The sequence below is a fragment of the Canis lupus genome, chromosome 14 (assembly GCF_048164855.1).
Source record: "Canis lupus baileyi chromosome 14, mCanLup2.hap1, whole genome shotgun sequence".
NCBI classification, from domain to species: Eukaryota; Metazoa; Chordata; class Mammalia; order Carnivora; family Canidae; genus Canis; species Canis lupus.
The window spans coordinates 41,526,557-41,543,993 of record NC_132851.1 but is presented as its reverse complement, the minus strand read 5'-3'; the positions used below and the strand labels follow the sequence as shown (position 1 = coordinate 41,543,993).

The 17,437-nt window shown below is 42.6% G+C and overlaps 1 protein-coding gene across 6 annotated transcripts in view; it reads left to right on the top strand.

The window, feature by feature from the left end:
- Positions 1-17,437, top strand: part of ATP8A1 (ATPase phospholipid transporting 8A1) — a 220,367-nt gene that overhangs the window by 41,031 nt on the left and 161,899 nt on the right. For all 6 annotated transcript variants that reach the window (XM_072774850.1, XM_072774848.1, XM_072774851.1 and 3 more), the window contains 2 exons: positions 2,716-2,761; positions 16,023-16,063. In XM_072774850.1, the coding sequence (XP_072630951.1) occupies positions 2,716-2,761; positions 16,023-16,063 (87 nt within the window). The remainder of the gene's footprint in view (positions 1-2,715; positions 2,762-16,022; positions 16,064-17,437) is intronic.

Below are 17,437 nucleotides of genomic sequence, written 5' to 3'. Positions count from 1 at the left end.
ACCATCCAACATGCTACATACCATACTTATTTTGTTCATATTCTCTCTCCAACCACTAGGAGGTAAGTTCCACGAAGAGTAAGGGTTTTGTCTCTTATTCATTGCTGTATCCTCACCAGCAGTAACAGGGCCTGGCTCAGGGTGTTTTGAAAACATTATTGCATAAAGAAGGTTTGGATGGGAGTAAGAGGGAGAAGAAGATGCTAAGGATGACTCTCAAGCTCCTGGTTTGTGCAAGTGGATGATATATGGTTCCATGTCTGAAAACAAGGATCAAGTCTTGGGGGTTAAAAGTCCTAGTTTGCCTTTTGGACACAACTTGAGGTGGCTTTGAGACTGCCAGAGGGGGATATCAAGGGGGCCACTGGGTATAACTGTCTGGAGCTCAGATGAGAGTCTTGGCTGGTATATATTTATGTATCAGCTATAATCGAAACTGCAGGTATGGGTGAGCTGAGCTGGGGAGAGAGTATAGAGTGAGAAGCAAAGAGGGCCAGGGAGTAAGCCCGGAGGAATTCCATGGCTCTGTAACAAGACCAGAGACCAAGAAGGGACCAAGGTACAGGTGGAACCACCTGGGCAAAGATGTGATAAGAAATGCTCAGGAAGCAGGGGGAGGGTTCCCAGGAGGCAGTGGTCAGCATTACATACTTAAGTACCCTAAAGTTCATGGCGCCATTTGTACAGTACAGTTCATTGGTGCACTGTCAATTAAATATTGATAATATTCAGTAGTTTACCAGCCCTCAGTGAAATGAAATGAATTCTCATTCCAGGACAGTGGAGGCATTTCAACTCCTAGAATAACTGTATTAATGTTTTCTGAACTGTTCATTTTAGAAGGAATAATAATGTGCTTGGGATCCAGAGATGCTTTCTTTTCATAGTCATAAGATTAGGATCTGCCTAGCTGGGTGGATCCCTATGTATACTCAACACAATTATTTCTTGACAAGCAACCTAATTCATTCTATGGCGGGAAGGCCAAGGAAAGAGATGCTCCTGCACAAGAATTCTCTGTAGATGGAAAGTAATGTTCAGGATCTCCTTAGGTTTCACTAAGATTAAATTTCCTGTTTAAGTGGAATGTTTCATTAATTAGCTTTTATTTGTCTCCTTCAGTTGGAAGTCTAACTATTGCCTATCATAGATGTGCGTTGTTTTGGAAATATTTGCACCTCCTTCAAATATCTAAATTTGCCTTGGACCATTATTTTGGACCAAAATTTATTTGGGGTTATTTCTAATTTTCTTAAGATCTTTATTAACAATAAAAAAGAGGAAGTATTTCTGAGTCTCATCAATTATAAAATACTCTCTACTTGCTGCTCCGAATTTAAACCTAAAAAATTCACTTAAGAGCATTTTCTGGCAAATTGTAAGCTTACTTTTGGAAGCAGTAATTTGCCTGATGAAAGTCTACATTTTTACAGTTTTATTAATGAGTGTTTTGTTCTGAGAAAGAATTGTAGCATGTTCTTGCATATGGATGTGGCAAGAATTATTTTCTACAAGCCTTCCACAGAGGCATTTTGAATGCTCTATTTGCATTTTGTACAGTTCAGTGGCTCATTGTTTGTATGAACTGAGTTCACGCTGCCAGCCACTATGCCACTCCTCCTGAGTGTCGCTGTGTTTTGGAGGAGTGCTAATCCACAACTCTGGCCTCTTCTCTTGGAGGGTATTATCATATGTGCACTATGATGCTAAAAACCATATTTTTTCTCAAATGGAAAAATTAGGAACTCTTTTTTTTTTTGTCTATTCATTCCAATCCACCTTATAGTCGGGTATATGCAGCTAAATCTGATCTTGAGCTCTAATGATAGGATTTTTGAACACAGTCAGTACTTTTTTGTAACATCAACAGAGGCTGATGTGCTACACTTGATGCTGTAAGTTTAGACAGAAGCCATGGAAAACCTGTAGTTGAACTGTAGACAGGAGAGCTTCTCCTGGCCGCTCAAATTCTCACCTTTCCTCCGACCTATCGTTTCATTTACTCTCTGTCCAAAACCTTGGCTTATGTGACTTCTTCAAACTCACCCACCCAGACTTAGGCTAACTCATCTATTTAGTATTTAATTTTTTTCGTGTTTTTGGGAGGAAGGAGAATAGGTTCGTGTGATTTAGTGATTTATAACGGGGAGAAGGGACCAATGAGAAGCAGTGGATGGAAGAGGCTTTATGCAAATGGTATATGTGTTTGGTTCTACTCATTGACAGACATCAGCATGTCATTAAATTATGGAAGATGTACTCAGCCTAATTAGATAATGAATTTTACAAGAAGCTGAAAATATCTCAGTACCACTATTAAATGGTAGTTATTATAGATAATTCTCTTGGGCAATCTTCTTTTTTAAGTGAATTATTTAAGCAAAAAGCTAAATGAGCCTTTTCTATTACATTAAAATTTTAATCTTACCTGTATAATAATGTACAATCCTTCTGAGGACCACACAGCTGTGCTCCCACAAGAGGAGTACTGTAGGAAGATGCTATAGATTGTGTTTTCAATTTTAAAATTCCCACAGACCCTCTGATTTTTCTAATCACCACACCCCAGCATACCTATAAAATTGATATGGGTATAAAAGGATAAAAGCCTTGAGAAACATAAGTTGAAAGAAGTCTTTTTTGTTGTAGGTGCTACTTTGTTTTATTAGTCTCATCCACTTTTTCACAGTTTTTGTTTCTGCTTTTAAACTTTAGAAACGACATAAAGCTGATAATGCAGTGAACAAGAAACAGACACAAGGTAGGAATTTTACATTTTATTTCTCATATCTGTCAAATATGTTCATAGTAATATATACAAATCACTTCAATTAAATGTAATTCAATTGAACATACTGTCTGCGTCTTAAGTTTTTGTTCCAGCATAGAGCTTCTCGTAACATTTATTAGCATGACACTTAAATTCACATTAGAATGATTTACAGTGGTAATACTTTTGAAAGATAACATTTTTAATACATTTAGATGCCTCATAGCAATGTATTCCAAAATACTGTCCATGAAATCAGCAGTTGTTTTGACATGTTCATGCTGCAAGGTGTCTATATTTTGTTGGTGATCAATAGATGTTACTTTAGGTAAGACTTAGAGAAAATAATCAGATGTGATGTTACTTGTTAAAAGGCATGTTGGAAGCACTTTATGTTATACTGTACACACCAATGATCTATGTCCAGAAATAAATAAAACAGAAACCAGGCCAACTTCTGGAAAGCACATGGCACTTTAAAACATGGTTCTTTTGTTGTGGGTCTGTCTCATTTTGATACAGCAAAACCCAAAATGACCTTTAGCATAAGACCATAAATAGACCATAATGCTCTTAGATTTTTTGAAAAAAAAAAAAAATTGAAAAAAAAAAAACCAGGAACATGTAAAACAGACATCTTATCCCACCCCTGAGCTTGCCCAATTAGTCAAAAACAGTATTTTTATACTGCTGTGATTTTTATGGGACCCTGTCAAATACCCTACTTGTCTTCCAAAGGGATCATCTGCTTATAGCTTCCTCTAGAAGGATTATCTGCTGGTTTTTGACACATTTGAGGAAGGTACATTTATTAAAGTATCACTGAATAAATTAAAAAAATATTTACTGAGATTATATTATTACAGGACATGTGAGAAAACATGAGATGGGAACTATATAAAAGCACAAGATACGATCTTGTATGGATCAAAATGAATTGGATTACATGATCTCAATGTCTCTCTAGATTTTTGTGGCAAATAATGGTCCCTATGTCAAATCCTATATGGATCTAAGAGAAGGAGAGAAAATTGTGGGGTAATTGGAGGTAGATCTTGAATCTTGGGGAACACTTTGAGCAGAGGCATCCAAGTGGGAATACATTACGCGTGTGTTTCATGAGAAAGAAGGAAGAAGAGAAGTCATCCTGAACAGGGATGAAGAAGGCTGCTGCATTGCTTTGTTGAAAGGAGATTCATGTCAAAGGGAAGCAGACACACAATTAAAAAGGAAGGCCAAGGTCAAAGTTTCCAGGCCCTGAATGCCAAGCCAAGGAGATTCCAATTTTTCTTGACTAGACTGAGTAGCTGTTGAAGATTTACAAGCCAAAAAGAGGATGACCATCCAGATTAAAGTTGGAGAAAGAGTGGAATGGAATAGAAGGCTATAGAAGCCAGGAGACAGAGGACATCTAAGAATTGGATGGGAAGAGACAGCCATAGGAATTGAAAGGGGAAAAAATCCAAATGCTATCAGTACTGGTATTTTGGACAATATGCAAAAATACGTTTGTGTTTGTTGCCGTGTTGCTTAGAATACTCAATAACCGCTTTTGAGCCAAAAGTATGTTTTTCCAATACATAATGTGTCTCATAGCTATCTACAATTGCTATCTTCAGGGACTAGCAGTCATTTATCTTCAAGTCTTGGCCCAAGAAATCAATATTGTACGATTAAAGAGCAACCACCATCGCTATGATGATTTTAGGCTGCTCTACCTTGTACTGATGGGTTCTCCCATTTTCCAGGTGCTTACCTACCTCAAAAAATACTCACTTTTGTCTCCTATTTAGAGAAAATGTTCTTTCTTGGTTCATCAGTTTATCTGGGATTTAACAAGATTAACTCTATGACTAAAAATGAAGAACAGGCAAGAGAGAGGGAAAGCTTCAATAGTACATAAAACTAATGTCAAAAATAAAATACTGGAGCTTAATAGCTATCAAAACCATTTTAAATGAGCACAGAACTTGAGAATTCTATATCCAAGAAATTCTTTTAGTTTGATAATTAACATTTATTTTCTGAGGGAATAGTATTTTTTTTCTTTGCCTCACTGAATGTTGGTTGTCTTTTGTTTTGCAGTTAATAGGAGATAACAGAAATGTTTGAGTAGGATACTGTTTGCTGTCAGATAACTCGAATTGCTTAATATGAAAGCCATCTGTTGTCATTAGACCAGAATGAAATTGAATTTGCTTCCCTGAATTGAGGAAAGAATGGGTGTAGGAGTGGAAAGGGGGGTATTTTTGACAGATAATTAATTTTTGACAGACCTTTGAAATATTTGACATAAATTTTCATTTTATAAATGTTTACCAAGACCACGTAATATGTAAGAGGACACCTTTCTGTCAGATTCAAATATTAATCGTCTTTTCTTACAGAAATGAATATTTTGTGTCTCCTTATTTTTCATTGAAGCACCAGAGTGACTTTTTCCTGTCATTCCCTAATGACTTCAAAAATATAAATTCAGGGCAGCCTGGGTGGCTCAGCAGTTTAGTGCCACCTTCAGTCCAGGGCCTGATCCTGGAGTCCCGGGATCGAGTCCCACGTCGGGCTCCCTGCATGGAGCCTGCTTCTCCCTCTGCCTGTGTCTCTGCCCATCTCTCTCTCTTTCTCATGAATAAATAAAATCTTTAAAATATATATATATATAAATTCATAATTTCATTTACAAAACTGTTTTCAGCCATTGGACAATAGACTGACTGTCCAATGCCTCATTTTCATGAACTAATGAATCCAATCAGGATTAAATCATGGATTTGGGCCCTAACTCCCAATTTCATAAACTTTACATCTTGAGCCTATCATTGATACTTATGGCAACAAGCCATGTCTTGTCCTGCGGATATAGGAGGTGCTTAGGTAGATGGTACAGTGGGCTGGCAAACGCAGAATTGTATATTGCTCTCTAAAGACCTAGTTGCTGAGGGAGAGCAGAGTAAACTGATGGTCAGAAGTCCAGAGAGTATGAGTTTTCTAGTATTGTGGTTCACTCCTCCCCATAAATTGGAATTCCTTCTCTTGGCTCCCGTGTTTTTCTTGTATGATGGTTTGTGTGGACTTGGTAGGTGCGCCCTCTTACTCATCTTTGTGTTCCCCATTCCTCTTCGCCCAGAGGGTGGAATGGGTGAATGCACCACTCTCCATAGAGATCCTCGAGTACAGACAAAAGAGCAAGAAAAGACCAGAAATGAAAGGAGACTTCTTGAAAATTCATTATCTGGGGTATGAGCAAGAAAGGCAGTGTTTCCAAAACACTGTGTCCCGGACTGTTGCTGATAAAATACTGATATGATGGAAGCTCTTCTGTCTCTTTACCTTCTCTGTGAGGTCATCATATCATCCCTTGGCCTGCTGTGGCCATGGTACTGTGTCCACCTATCACTTGCCTTCCCCGAAGCACCAGAACACTGCCAAATTCAGGATGCCCTGATTCTCTTTGCATCTGAACTTACCTTCATTTCCTCTGATTTCTTCCTCAAGATTTGAACTCGGGGTCTTTGATACACCTCTCTCCGTGTGTCTGCACACACACTGGGGGCAGTCTCTCACTGCTTTCCCTCATTTGGGTGGTGTTGCAGGCATTTGTAAATTGTAGCTTCATTATTATCATTATAATATGTAAATTGAAGGCAGTCTCTGTATGATTTTATTATAGTGGCTGAACTAGTTCTCTCTCTTTTTTTTTTAAGATTTATTTATTTATTTATTCATGATAGATGTAGAAAGAGAAAGGGAGAGGTAGAGACACAGGCAGAGGGAGAAGCAGGCTCCATGCCGGGAGCCCAACGTGGGACTCGATCCCGGGACTCCAGGATCGCGCCCTGGGCCAAAGGCAGACGCCAAATGGCTGAGCCCCCCAGGGATCCCCTAGTTCTCTTTTTAAATCGTAAACATATATTTCTTTACATGAGTGTGCTATTATGGCTCACGTGCCAGTATTTCACACGGAATGGTAGTTTCCCTTCAAATCACAATACGGGAGTCTGGGAAAAGATGGGGTTCATGTGAAGACTAAGAAAAATATTTAAGATCTTAAAAATTAAAATTAAAAATTCCCGCCTAATGGAATAGATTTAAAAAAAAAAATCCCAGGTTTGAATCTATTTCCTGAAGGATGGAGTGTATACATTCCACCAGTGAAAATAGATGGGGTTACCTGTGGCATGGAAGTCCATCGTCACCTGATTTGATGCCGTAGTTGAACAAGGGTCACCATCAATCACTAGATTGTTTCACACCTTGCTTTACTGTGTAGCAAACACAAGATTAGAGCTTTTAATCCAGCTGGTTTTCTCGGTTTCAATCTAGAAAAGGACAACAGCAACTAGGTATGTGGCTAAAAATACCAGATCTCATCTTTAGCTGTATCTCCCTTCCCGGGAGCGACATCAGCCTTTTCGGGAATGGAGTTGAGTTGGTGGTAACCCATAGTCACTAAGGAGGCTGCGTCCCTGCAGGGCAGTGACCTCTCTCCCACTGGAAACCATTTCACCTCTAAAACCCTTTATGAGAAAGGGGTAGAGTCGCCCGGGGTGGAATACGTTTTCGAGATTTTAAGCCTGAAATGGCCTACTAACAGGCTGAGCCCATCTGGATGCGTTCATGCCCCGTGAAGGGACGTAGGACAGCACCAGTTTCCTGCTTATTGAAAAAGCCAGTACGCCGACTGCCTTCTTGTCTCCCTGGAGGTGTCTGCGCGTCAGACCCACCCAGTAGGCCTGAACATATGCTCCGCCGCATGTGCATCGTCTTACCAAAGATAGTTCTTGGGAAGCATCGTTTCCATGATCTCCAATGTCGGGCTTGGAAACTGAGCACACGAATGGCCTAGATAATGTTTTCAGACCCATGTTAAGATTGTTCATATTTTCAAATCATTGCCAAGATCTTAGGGTCGTGTGAATTGAACTGGCCAGGTATTTTCACCTGTACCTCCGGGTGGAGAGCAGGTTTCTATTTGAGGGGAAATACAACCCCAGGTTATCTTTCGTTTGTCCCATGTATAAAAGCGGAAACCCTCTAAGGAGACTTGGGGCCACGGTTACGTCAGAGAGGGAAAACCAGGGAGTCAGAGTTGGAGCATCACCTGTCTCACGCTCGCAGCTGAGAACTGAGCATCTCCCTTGCGCAGGACCCGGTGCAGAAAACACAGAAAGAAACTTCCCCCAGGAAGTGGTGGTGGTGTGGCCGAGAGATGGGATGCTCACCAGTGCCGTGCTGCAGGATGGAACCAGCAGGGGCCAAACGAGAGAGCTGAGAATGCCGAAATGCGTTTCCAGGCCTCGTAGAGACGAGGGCCTCGGAGACGGCAGCAGCCGGTGGTCCAGGAGGAGGTGGGAAGGTGTCAGCTGTGTCCTGGGAAAAGCAGATAGTCCTCTCTGGCCGGACCAGAGAATACCCGTCAGGGACACTGCAGGCAGGCCTAGCAAGGTGGGGGGGGCGGGGCAGGGGGGAGCTTTTTTGGAGGTTTTGGAAACCAGAGTGGGGAAGTTGGAAAGAATCAGTGAAGAGTGTGGCTGGGTTCCCAGTTTGTGCTTTTGAAAGAGGAATTTGACAGCTGTATGGAGATGGGGAGGTGGGAAGAGCAGAGAGATTGACTTTCTGTTTTCTTTTGCTTTTGAGGGGGCCGGGGGGGAGATTGACTTTTGATTAACTAGGGAGCTGGACTAGGGTGGTGAGGATGGGAAGGCAACTTAAAATGCACAGCACGTAGACCCAGCTGGACACGACAAAGGATGGAGAAGCTTGTCAAGTGCCAAATGCTGCCCAGCTAGGCCGTGACACCCACCACGTCCAGCGTTGGAGGAGGCACCCTGCTTCAGGGCGCTCCGCTCCAAGCTGCAGAGCTGCAAGGCCAGGCCCGCTGCACGCCCGCCCGGACGGTCGGTGGCCGAGGCGGGGGAGGGAGACCTCTCTTTCAAGGAACTGTCTGATTAAGTGCAGGAAAGAGCGAACGAGGCACGACGGTGAGCAGGACTGAGGAGAACCAGGGGAAGGAAAGGGGATCGCTGACCCTTGTGCTCTGAGCTCGTCATCTCACCCGTGCTTTTGTTTTTATGAGTCACCAGTTGGCACACAGCTTTCAGGATGCGCCTGTGGAGCTCCTGTAGGCCTCCCCAGCATTTCCTTCTTTCCCTGTTTCTTAAAGATTTTATGCATTTATTTGAGAGAGAGCAGTAGAAGGGCTGGAGGCAGAGGGGGAAGAGAGGCAGCTTCCCGTTGAGCAGGCGGCCCTTTGCAGGGCTTGATCCCGAGGCCCCAGGGCTGGACCCCAGGGAAGGTAGACACCTATGGCCTGAGCCCGTCCAGCACCTTAGCTCTCCATGAGGCTGACGCCCCCAGAGAGGCTGCTCCCCCTGCTTGTGTGCGTTCTCTCTCTCTCTCTCTCTCTGTCAAATAAATAAATAAAATATTTAAAAAGAATGGGTCATCTCTACATCTTGTCCTGGAAGCATCTGTGACGTATTAAGTAGAAACCCAAGCGGCAGAGAACTAAATTTTCGGAGGAAAGAAAGCAAAAGTCCATATGTTCATGTTTGTCTAGAAAAAGGTTCGTGAGGATGCATCAGTGAGTATTCCTTATGTTGAGAACGTGGCATGAGGGGCGCCGGGGTGGCTTGGTCAGTTGAACATCTGACTTCAGCTCACATCATGATCTCGGGGTCCCGGGATCGAGCCCCTCGTTGGGTTCTCCACTCAGCGGGAAGTCTGCTTCTCCCTTTCCCCTTGCTCATGCTCTCGCTGTCTTTCAAATAAATAAATAAAATCTTTTTTAAAAAAGTGGTGTGAGATGAGAGCGTGTCCATTTTCCTGTTATATAGCTCTGTTCGGTTGGTTCCAAACATGCATTGATGTTGTATTTGATTAAAAAAAAAATTGTCCACTGAATATGTATTTAGAAATTTCTTAGGGGTGTCTGAGTGGTTCAGTTAAGGGTCAGTGTCTTGATTTCAGCTTAGGTCAAGATCTCAGAGTCATGAGATTGAGCCCTGCCTCTGGCTCAGGGTTCATTGTGGAGTCTGTTGGAGCTTCTTTCTCTCCCTCTCGCCCTGCTCACACATGCATTCTCTAAATAAATAGTAAATAAATATTTTTTAAGATTTATTTATTTATTTATTTATTTATTTATTTATTTATTTATTTATGATAGACATAGAGGGGGCGGGCGGGCAGAGACACAGGAGGAGGGAGAAGCAGGCTCCATGCCAGAAGCCCGATGTGGGACTCCATCCCGGGACTCCAGGATCGCGCCCTGGGCCAAAGGCAGGCGCCAAACCGCTGAGCCACCCAGGGATCCCCGTAAATAAATCTTTTAAAAAAATAACAAAAAATAAATGTTTCTTTGACAAGTAGATATCTGCAGCAAGCCACATTTCCCGCATTCTCTTCAATGATGAATTTTCAGGAAATGTGTGGGTGGGGACAGAGAGTCCCAGTAGTGGGAGGACAGGTGAATTGAGAGACAGGCAAGTAAGAGCAGAAAGACCGGTTAGGGGAAGGAGGTCGATAGGTTCGAATGTGCAGAAAGAAGCAATGGGAGCAAGGTTGAGGGAAAATGGAGACGGGAAGCAAATTTGGCGGATTGTTTTCCATGGTTCTGGGAAAATACCACAGGTCTCCACCCTCGTTAGTGGAGGGAAGACTCCCCGGTGAGGTCTGCTGAGTTTGGGAGGCCTGTCATGACACGTCATCCTCTACAGGGGACCCCGTGGCGTGGTTCAAGCTATTTCTAGATGTAAACTACCAAACATTGGCCAAGTAGCAGCATCTCAAGGAGGGCTTGTTTCTTCTTTATTTTTTTTAAGATTGATTTATTTTAGAGAGCCTAAGTGAAGGGAGGGGCAGAGGGAGAGAGAGAATCCTCAGGCAGATGCCCCGGCTGAACACAGACCATGGGGGAGGGTAGGGGGGTTCTCGATGCCAGGACCCTGAGATCATGACCTGAGCTGAGAACAGGAGTCCAGTGTTTAACCAACTGAACCCCAGGTGCCCCAGGGAGGGCACAGATCACAGATCACAGATCTGGAAGGGGTGGCCTGGAGCAGACTTCCAAGGACACTCACGTTGGTGCATCCGATGGTTATATAAACATTTCCAACGGCCCCCACTGGGATCCTTTTAGGAACTTACAAAAGTGAGAAGTCTATTTTAAGCAAATGTTTAAGTAGTTCATTGGCATCTTTCATGTAGCTGTTTTTTATTGAGTTATAATTCACATGCCCGAAATTCATTATTTTCAAGTATACATTTCAGTGTTTTTTTCTTGTATTTGCAAAGTTATATACCCATCACCCCCAATTCCAGAATATCTTTGTCAACCCGGAAAGAGACGCATCTGTGTAAGCCGTCAATCCCCACCGACATCCATTAGTCCACGTTCTGTATCTATGGATTTGTCTACTCTCACATTTAATACAAGTGGGATCACACACTATGTGGCCTTTGTGTCTAGATTTGTTCATGGTGTAGCACGTGTCAGCATTTCATCCCTCTTTATGACTGAATAATCTTTCATCATTTGGATGTACCCCATTTTATGTAACCATTCATTAATTGATGGACACTTGGGTGGTTTCTACTTTTTGGCTACTATGAATAATGCTACGATAAACATTTGTGTACAAGTTCTCTTGGGAACATACGTTTTTAGTTCTCTTGGAGATACTCAGGTGGAATTTCTGGGTCCCGGTAGTTCTGCGCTTAGCTTTTTGAGGAATTTCCAATGTGTTTTTCTATAGGTAGTCTTTTAAACCTTGTGTGTGTGTTGTTTTTAACATGAGACTTACTGGGAGGCAGGGTTATATCTTCAGTAGATCTATGTAACTCTTACCGTGGCTTCATATGGTCCAAACACACCAGTGGATCCGGCTTTCCATCCAGCAGGTATTCACTGAGCACCTTTGTGTCATTGATGTAATACTGGGAATTGAGCAGTGAGCAGAATAGAGAATGTTCCCATTGTCACAGATCTTACGGTCCAGGCCTGGAGACGGCCCTTACATAAATCATTTCTCAACTAAATATGTAGTAAAACTGAAAGAAAAGTGCCAGAAACTTATGTAGACTTGAGGGTAGTGGGCATCACGAAAGTCCCCAGAAAGCTGAAGATCTGGAATTTATGTAGGTACCATCTAGGTGAGGATTGGGGGGATAATGTTTGAATTATGGAAACGTGCCAAGGATTTGAGGCAGGAAAGAGCATGTTGCTTTTGCACAGAGGGCATGAGGAGGGGGCATAGAGAGGGCATGGGGAGGGGGCATAGAGAGGGCATAGGGAGGGGGCGTAGGGCATGGGGACGGCATGGGAAGGGGCATGGAAGGGGACATAGGGCATGGGGAGGGGGCATAAAGGGCATGGGGAGGGGGCATAGAGAGGGCATAGGGAGGGGGCATAGGGCATGGGAAGGGGCATGGAAGGGGACATAGGACATGTGGAGGGGGCATAGAGAGGGCATGGGGAGGGGGCATGGAAGGGGACATAGGGCATGGGGAGGGGGCATGGAAGGGGACATAGGGCATAGGGAGGGGGCATAGGGCATAGGGAGGGCATGGGGAGGGGACATAGAGAGGGCATGGAGAGGGGGCATAGAGAGGGCATGGGGAGGGGGCATAGAGTAGGCATAGGGAGGGCATGGGGAGGGGGCATGGGGAGTAGTCAGGCACTGCTCATCAAAGGCCTTCTAGACATTTGAACTTATTTTATGAGCCAGGAGGAGCCAGTTGAAGAGTTTTGAGCAAGGGGTGACCTAATATCATATATGTGTATATTAATATATGGGTAAGGATATATGGATTCATGCACAATAATCCATAGTTGTGCATATAAGTAAGATCACTATATATAATCACTGTAGCTGTGCTGTAGAAACTAAATTTGAAAGAGATCAAGAGGGAATGTGGGAAACTAGTGTTCGGGCCAGCTGGAACATAATGGTGGCTTGAGGTAGGGGTGCTGGTGTTGGTGATGGTGGAGGACATATAATTTGGTGGAATTTGAAATGCTTAGGGCATAAAATCTACGGGACATTTTTAGCTCTAAGAATTATTCCTGATTTTTAAAGAGTAGTTTTTGGATATGAGCAGAAGAGTTTAAAACATGAGAGGAATGGTGAGGCACAGGAGTATAATAAAATCACCCCAAATCATAATACGGCTTTGTTAACGAGAAGAATTTAAGTGTCTTAGGAAGTATTGCTACAAAAACAACAAGGAGAAAACCCCACCCAAATGAATAAATGGGTTTAACAAAATTTTAAGATGGCAAGGCCATTGTAGGAAAGTTTAATTCAGTTTCTGTATACTACCAGGGACCAGTGGGGAATGGAGTAAAAACAGCCTTTACAATATAAAAAAAACGTATCAACTATCAGTGAATAAATCTAATGAAAGACCCATGCACTGTAAACTACAAAAACATATTAGAGGGAAATGAATGAAGATGCAAATAAATGTAGAGATATGACTTGTCCATGAATTGAAAGGCTTACCTCAGATGAAAATCCCAGGAATCCCCAAGTCCCCCCAAATTAATGATTTGATTCTAAAATGTATATGGAAATGCAAAGAGCTTAGAATAGCCAAAACAGTATTTAAAAAGAATAAAATAGAGGACTTACCTAATTTCAAAACTTATGCAAAGATTACAATAATCAAGATGGTGCATATTGATGCGAAGATACACAAATTGATCAAAGACATGAATACAGAGTTTCTGTACTATAGCACCGTGTTAGTTTAATTGGGAAAAAAAGGTTGCTTTTTTTTTTTTTTAATTTTCCCTTTAAGGAGAGATACATGTATTTTTTCCCCTCACATCTTTATTTAAAGTCCAGTTAGTTAACATATGTGTAATATCAGTTTCAGGTGTAGAATCTAGTGACTCCTCACTTACCCCGGACCGAGTGGCGGGTGCGTCCGGTGCGCCTGTGGTGACAGGTGGACGTGTGCCTCTGGACGTGGGGGAATGCGCTGTGAGGAGCGACAGGAACCCTTCTGGGGTTTCCTGGCTTGTTAGAAGTGGCGGATTCGCTCTCACGGGACAGTCGCTTGCAGCGACGCTCTGGCCACATCCGTGAGCCATGGAAGACCTTGCGGGCGAGAGCGCTGGCCCCGGCGACAGGTGGCAGGTGGCCACCCATTCCACTCCCCAGGGGAGCCCAAGCCTTTGTTTTCATACCAGATCTTGGCTGTACAAAGATTGGACACTGATTTAAAAAAAACAAAAAACAAAAAACCTAAGTATTGCTGGGGCGCCCTGGGGCTCAACGGTGCATCACCTGTCTCTGCCCAGGCCATGACCCCGGGTCCCGGGATCGAGTCCTGCGGGGAGCCTGCGTCTCCCTCTGCCTGTGTCTCTGCCTCTCTCTGGGTCACTCATGAATAAATAAATAAAATCTTAAAACACAACAACCCTAAGCATCGCAGTCGGGGGAGGAAGGATTAACCTGAGACTGCATCGGAAGAAAGTCGGCGGCGGTGAAGGGCTCCGGCTCCTACTGAGCTGCACTGTCCTGGCTCCAGGTCCTGCACGGTGTAGCCCGACTCGGGCGTCGGCGCGGCGACGTTGACCGGGCACCTGCCGCTGTCCCCCCCCCGCCCCGAGCCTGCTCTGCAGGAGCCCCGGGCAAGCCGGCCGCCGGCGGGGCACTCGCCTTCACTCTCAACGAGGCCCACTTTGAGGAGGACGCTGCTCAGCAGATGACCCAGCCCCGAGCTGCTTCCTCTTTCCGCACGTCCCGACCCTCTCCTGCTCCCGGAGCAACATCAAGGGCAGGTGTACTCCTGGGGTCAGTTTGGCTAACCCCGCAGGCCTTAGGGTTCGGGTAGGAGACGACGGATGGCTTCTGGACGCCTGCAGCTGGGATCCTCGACCCTAGGATGTGAGGCTGTAAAGATCGGAGCTTGAACTAGTGCAGCTCAAGATGCTGTACTGGAAACACTTTCCTGTTAGTGCTTCAGCTTGGAATTATTGTTTTTTTAACCTAATGAAGCTGATTCCCCGAAACGCACCACAGGATGTTCATTAGTGCACTTCGCTCATTTGGATGACAAGCATCGCAGTGTCTTCTGCGGTGGGAGGTTTTATGGAGAGATGAATAAGGCACAGCGCTGTGCTCAGGGAATTTGGAAACACAAAGAAGATTGCATTCATGTTAAAATAATGTATCCTGTGATACTGCAAGGCCAGTTGGTGCGAAATTAATGTTAGATTTGCTATTTGGTATTTTGGAGATTATTATTATGATGATTTACTTGAGGGCTCAGGCTTCATGTTTTCTGATATCAAAAAAAAATGAATCTGATGTTTTACACCTATAAATTAGTCATCCTGCAAAGATTTACTGAATCGCTGCTTGGTGCCAGGGACCGTGCTGTTTCCAGGGAATATTGTATTAAACGGAGCAAATACTAGCTTTGCCCTCATGAAATTTGCTGTCAGGACAATTTGTCAACCAACATCAACTTACTCCTTTTCTTAAGTACTAAGTGCTGTGCTTTCTACCTCATGTTATTGCCTATATTGCTTTTTTTTCTTTTTTTTTTTTTTTTATCTTTTAGTGTCTAGTGGTGTATTCAGTATTATGCCCCAGACAACTGGTAGGGAAGGAAAAAAGGTGTACCGAGCAACTCTTCAGCTGTGACGAAGAAATACAGCACCAAAGACCCCTCTAGAATAATTTAATAATAGGTTCTTTCATTTCTTCTTGGTAAACCAAATATGGAAACATCTGCATTTTGTATTGTTCTGAAACTAAAGGTTGCAGATTCTTTATCTGTGTATGTGTTCAATTCTTACCAGCCAATTTGAAATCTGTTTCTCCAGTGATTGTAAATCCTTTTTTTTTGTTGTTGTTGTTTTTTAACATTGCTACTATTAGGGCTTCTGAGATGTTTTTTGAACTTGTCACTCCCTTTCACATCATTTTATGGCTTTCTTCTCCTCCAGCCATGGCCTATAATTCTTTTGTGTAGTGAAGAAAGCCTTTGTAGTGCCAGTGAGATGGCCCTCTGCTAGTAATGTAATAATTTATTGTGGGATCCAAAATGTGCATTGGTCATTTCTAATTCTTTGTATAATTTCGTACATCTTTGCTGTCATAATTAATTTTTAGACCTGTAAAAATTGCTGCTACTCAGTGTTTTTGAGGCTATCCATTTAAAATGATTGTTTCTTCAGAAGCAGGCTTTTGGTAAGTAGTAAAAATGTTGTTTAAAATGTCACCTTTTTTCTTTCCAGTTTTGAGAAATGGTGCTTGGGAAATTGTGCACTGGGAAAAGGTATGCATTGATTTTTCTTTTGTTCCAGAAGGGCATAGATATGTACTCTAGTAGATGTAATTTTTGTATATAATATAAACAAATATCAAGAATTCTAATATGAAAGCTATTTAGTAATTAATGTTGTAAACATACATGGAGACTTCAGTTATTCACTTCCATTTAATAGTTCTGCATTATACCAGAAAGACTTGAAAAGTAGTATTTAGAACTCTTTGTTTTTTCATAGTATATTTTGAGTACTATTTTCATAGATTTCATTTAACCATGGACTGTTTTCTGTTGAAACTTTTTACTTTAATCATCTACTGTCCAAGTAAAAATAAAAATCAGAATTCTGATATTTCTTTTGCAAATTGGATTTCAAATTCATATATTATGACTACACTGCTAATTCCTTAAAAAAAAGAAAAAGCTTACTAACTAAACATCATTTTCTAATGAGCTGGAAGTCAGTTTCATAATATCAAGAGGTTAATTCGCTCACAGAACACGTAACGTGACACTCAGTGAGCCGAGTCGTAATTTAACAAGTGTTATCTAAGTGCTTTTCAGACCTCAGTTTCAAAAGGTAAGCGGTTGGTACTAGTTCTCCCTCAGTCCTGGAAGACCGTGACCTCTGGTCATTCACACCTGAATATTTGTGACTTGGTGAGACTTTGGGAGACAAGGCCACTCTACCCAAGGGGTTTTGTTTTCGGAGATTGCCGGGAACAGCAGAGGTGTGGCGCAGTCAGCGTACCTCCCTCCAGGATTTCCTCGCAGGTTAAAGGCCATGCCCCTAGTTCAGCCCTGAGATGTCCGTAGTTACCTTGGGTCCCCGCAGGCGTAGGATTCCCTCTCCGGTAATTGCATTTTTGTTGATTTTAAATCAGTGGCCAGAACAAGAGATTGACATCTCCTTTTCTAGATGTTTGGAAACTCACTACTCTCTCTCTCTCTCTCTCTCTGGTCTTGGACATAAAAGTAACAAAGAGGAAAATACCTCGAGCGTGCTCTCTTTATTCCCGTGACAGTCACCTCTCAGAGAAGCAAGCTAAAAAATGAGAATGCTCAAAGAACTGTTCCAAAAGAAATTTCTTCACTTACTGGGTTTGTCAGGATAATTAGCATAAACACATATCCTAATAAACTGATGATAGCGATTTCTTACCATCTTACCCAGAGTGCTTGTTCAAAAAATAAGCAGTCATAAAGTCAGGAGATAAGGATCGACAACTTCACTCTGAAGGTAACCTGTTAGAGTGGCTTATTTTCCTAAATTCATATACATATTTTATGAGTGGCTTACTGTAACTTTATTTCATTATTTCAAGATTGAGGGGATTACTGTAACTTTTCCAATTTTTCACAGACAAAAAGTTACCAGCTCGT